Here is a 3,213-nt window from a genome sequence, read left to right on the forward strand (position 1 = left end):
GGCAGAGAAGGTATTGATTCAGATCTCGCTCTGGTGAATCACATCACAACCTAATTCGTTGACCAAAGGCTGTGACAGCAGCTGGGATGTAAGATCACCTCATTGTTATATATCTGATCACACTGAATCACCACAGGAACTCTATTCAGTTTACGTGACTGACATCAGAACTGGACTGGATGCAAAAGTAAATCACCGTTCTTAGTTTTTAGCCTCTGAAATTTCATTTGTGGTCAGTTTTCACACAACTCCTCTTCTCTGATTCAAACTGCTTTAGAAAAAACACTTAAGAGACAGTATTTTCTTGTCAGAAAATCCCATGAAAAGACCAGAATTAACAATTTATTCATCCAAATAGGAGGTAGTACTGTTTCTCTATCCTAATCCTGACACAGCATACTCCTCTCTGCCAATGACCACCCTCCAAAAACTATTAAAAACAAATAAATGAGCGGCTCTGTCCCACATACACCATCTTACTACTGTAGATAATCATTAGAACAACTTGGACCCTGTTAGAGGGCCAACAAGATAAATCTGAGGGGCCATGAGATGATGAACAGGTTAGAAATAAAATCTTTTTTCCTTTTCCTATTCCTTTTGTTTGTTTGTTTGTTTTTGTTTTTTTTGGATTTTTCTCCTCAGCCCTCAACAATTATTCAAGTTAAACAATCTGAGAGATAAAAATCACAACAGGCAAAATGAGAGAACATAAGTAGAGATTGCTTGTTTTCAAGCGGTCACAAACTAAAGAGGTTGCAAACCAGTGCACCAAATGTGTATTAACTCACAGCTGAAAATAGTCTCCAACAAAAGCACTATTTTCTTATTGGAGTAAAAACAAAGTGCTTGGTTTTACACAGTACAAAAGGTTTCAGTGTCTAGCACATGTTTATAGCTTAAACTTTTTAATAAGGTGTAACAACTAATGTTTTGACATAAAGATTCTCTTCATTAGAGTAGGAGAAGGCATGTGCCCAGCTAATAGCTGTCTCTTATAGCATATATAAGTTGTAGACATTGCTAGATATTTTTTGAAATTTTAATTAATTACTAGGGATATTGGGGTGAAATGATACATTCCTCGCTGTACATTTTGCAAAACGGTTCTACGCTAATGATCAGCGACAAATCTAAGAAGGTAAATTTATGTTAAATTTGTTCTTCCTGGATTTCAGAAATCCCCCTTTACATGTGAGTACCCCTCCTAAAACCTGCAACAACACCTCCAACAACAGAGTATTTTTGTGCTCTTTTTGTCGAGGAGGGAAACACTCTGGAAGAGTGAATCAGGAAGAGACAAACGGCAAGAAATGAGTGGACACACTCCCACAAACGCCCGAACTAAAGCATGACAAAACAACAGAGCAAACAGCTAAACAGGGCGTTCACACTCACCGTCTTCCCTGCATTCTTCTGGTGGCTTCGCTTTCTTTGCGAGCCGAGGATCCAGCCATGATGTAGTTTTGGTGTTGTGACTGGAGGGGCAAAGGGGCAAACAAGGGTCAGAGAGAGACTGACAGCGAGGATAAGAGAAAGAAATTAGTGCACAGTAACTCTAACGACCTGTACGTAAACGTTGGTGTGTGTGTGTGTGTGTGTGTGTGTGCAAGGGCAGAGGAAATGTGGGGGTGGGGGAGTCCATTCTCAGCCCGTGTGTGTTGGTAAACTAGCTTTTATCTGTTGTCAGGCTTTCCTCCATCTTGAGTGGCGGCCTGGAGCTCCCAGGTTAATTTAGCATAATAATGGCTGCCGGCCATTCACTGCTACTCTAAAATGGTGGACCGCTGCAATCACCCAACTATCTTCTCTTTTATTCTTTCTTCTCATTTCCCCTCCCTCCAATCCCACCTCTTCCTGCCGAAGAGCAGTGTATCCTTTAATCTTTTCCTCCTCTCCAACCTCCTCCCTCCCATCTTCCCTCTTCCTTTCTGTCTTTCTGATTTCAGCCAAGCATTGAGCATTTCTCTTTTTCTTCTGCTGTCCCATGTTGTCTTTTGCATTTAGGCACATTAAGTTTCCATTTTTTTAAAATGAAGTTTGGCATGGCACTCATGAAGTTCAAGCTCTTCATTAGTCATGGTTCATTCCCCATAGGGAAGTCATACAGTATGTATGTAGGTCTTTATAATATATATTTTCATGGCTTTATATGTTCATCATGCAGTTAACTGTTGGTGTGTACTCCTTTTCTAGTGGTAAAGTTCCTTCCTGAATCTGACTAGTTGTTACTATTAGTTTTTAACTTTTCCAACTTATTAAAATACATAATTTATTTTAAAAGCTGTGAAATGAAGCCTCTCACTTTGTGTAGAGAAACATATGGCAAATATGTTCCATTGCATTTTTGGGGGATTTATGTGAGATTTCCCCTAGTGGGTGGAAAAATAAGCTCCAAAGCGCAAGGGTTTTTCATGTGGCCCGTACCACGCTACAGTATGTTTTCTTTCTGCTCAGTGTATTTGCATCTCCATACGAACAAATAAGCCACCACAGAGCAGACTGAAGCCCTCACTTAATTGGTGTAACCAGGATGTTGGGGCTTGTACTCTTAACCCTTTGAATGCAGGCAGTTTTTCACTCCCTTTTTATTTACAAGTACGTGGCATTGTAGCTACGAGTCATGTCATATTAGCTAGGTATTTCCAGAATATGTTAGGATAGTTGCACATCACTACATGCTCTTGGACCTTTTTACCCTAGATGTCCACATGGTTTCAACACACCACTGTACATGAATGGATAGTGGAGTGTCCTGGCATATTAGAACCATGTTAATAGGACCTTCTATGCTTTACTACATCATAAACTCAAAGCCAACTTTCATAAGAACTCACTATATTTTGCCCTCATGGTTTCCATCATGCATCCGGTGCTTGGCAGTGGGTTAGCCTATTATTTAGCCTATATTGTGTTGGTTTTGGTAGACCTGCCATTAGCTGCAAGCACTTCCTATTAGCTCTGGTTTAGGTGATTTTGAGGCAATATTTGAGTATTTGTATGTGATTTCTTCTAAGTTCATGGGTGTATATTTGTGATTGACACTAGAAGGTTCTGGTCTTTCCTGCTTTCACAGGATTCCAGCAGCATGTGCCTCAATGACACAAATAGTTTGCACGGCCCAACTTGTTCTCAATGAAATAACTGAAAATCAGATGCTTTCCCCACTCCCCATTAATTTCAGCTGTCTAGGAAGGTGTGTGTGTGTGTGTG

The 3,213-nt window shown here is 40.2% G+C and overlaps 1 protein-coding gene across 1 annotated transcript in view; it reads right to left on the minus strand.

The window, feature by feature from the left end:
• LOC118330405 (membrane-associated guanylate kinase, WW and PDZ domain-containing protein 2-like) overlaps positions 1–3,213 on the minus strand; it is a 76,509-nt gene that overhangs the window by 28,911 nt on the left and 44,385 nt on the right. The window contains exon 5 of the mRNA XM_035664912.1: positions 1,399–1,478. Within this exon, the coding sequence (XP_035520805.1) occupies positions 1,399–1,478 (80 nt within the window). The remainder of the gene's footprint in view (positions 1–1,398; positions 1,479–3,213) is intronic.

The sequence above is a fragment of the Morone saxatilis genome, unplaced genomic scaffold (genome assembly GCF_004916995.1).
Source record: "Morone saxatilis isolate NCDOM2014 unplaced genomic scaffold, NCSU_SB_2.0 Contig2, whole genome shotgun sequence".
NCBI lineage: Eukaryota > Metazoa > Chordata > Actinopteri > Moronidae > Morone > Morone saxatilis.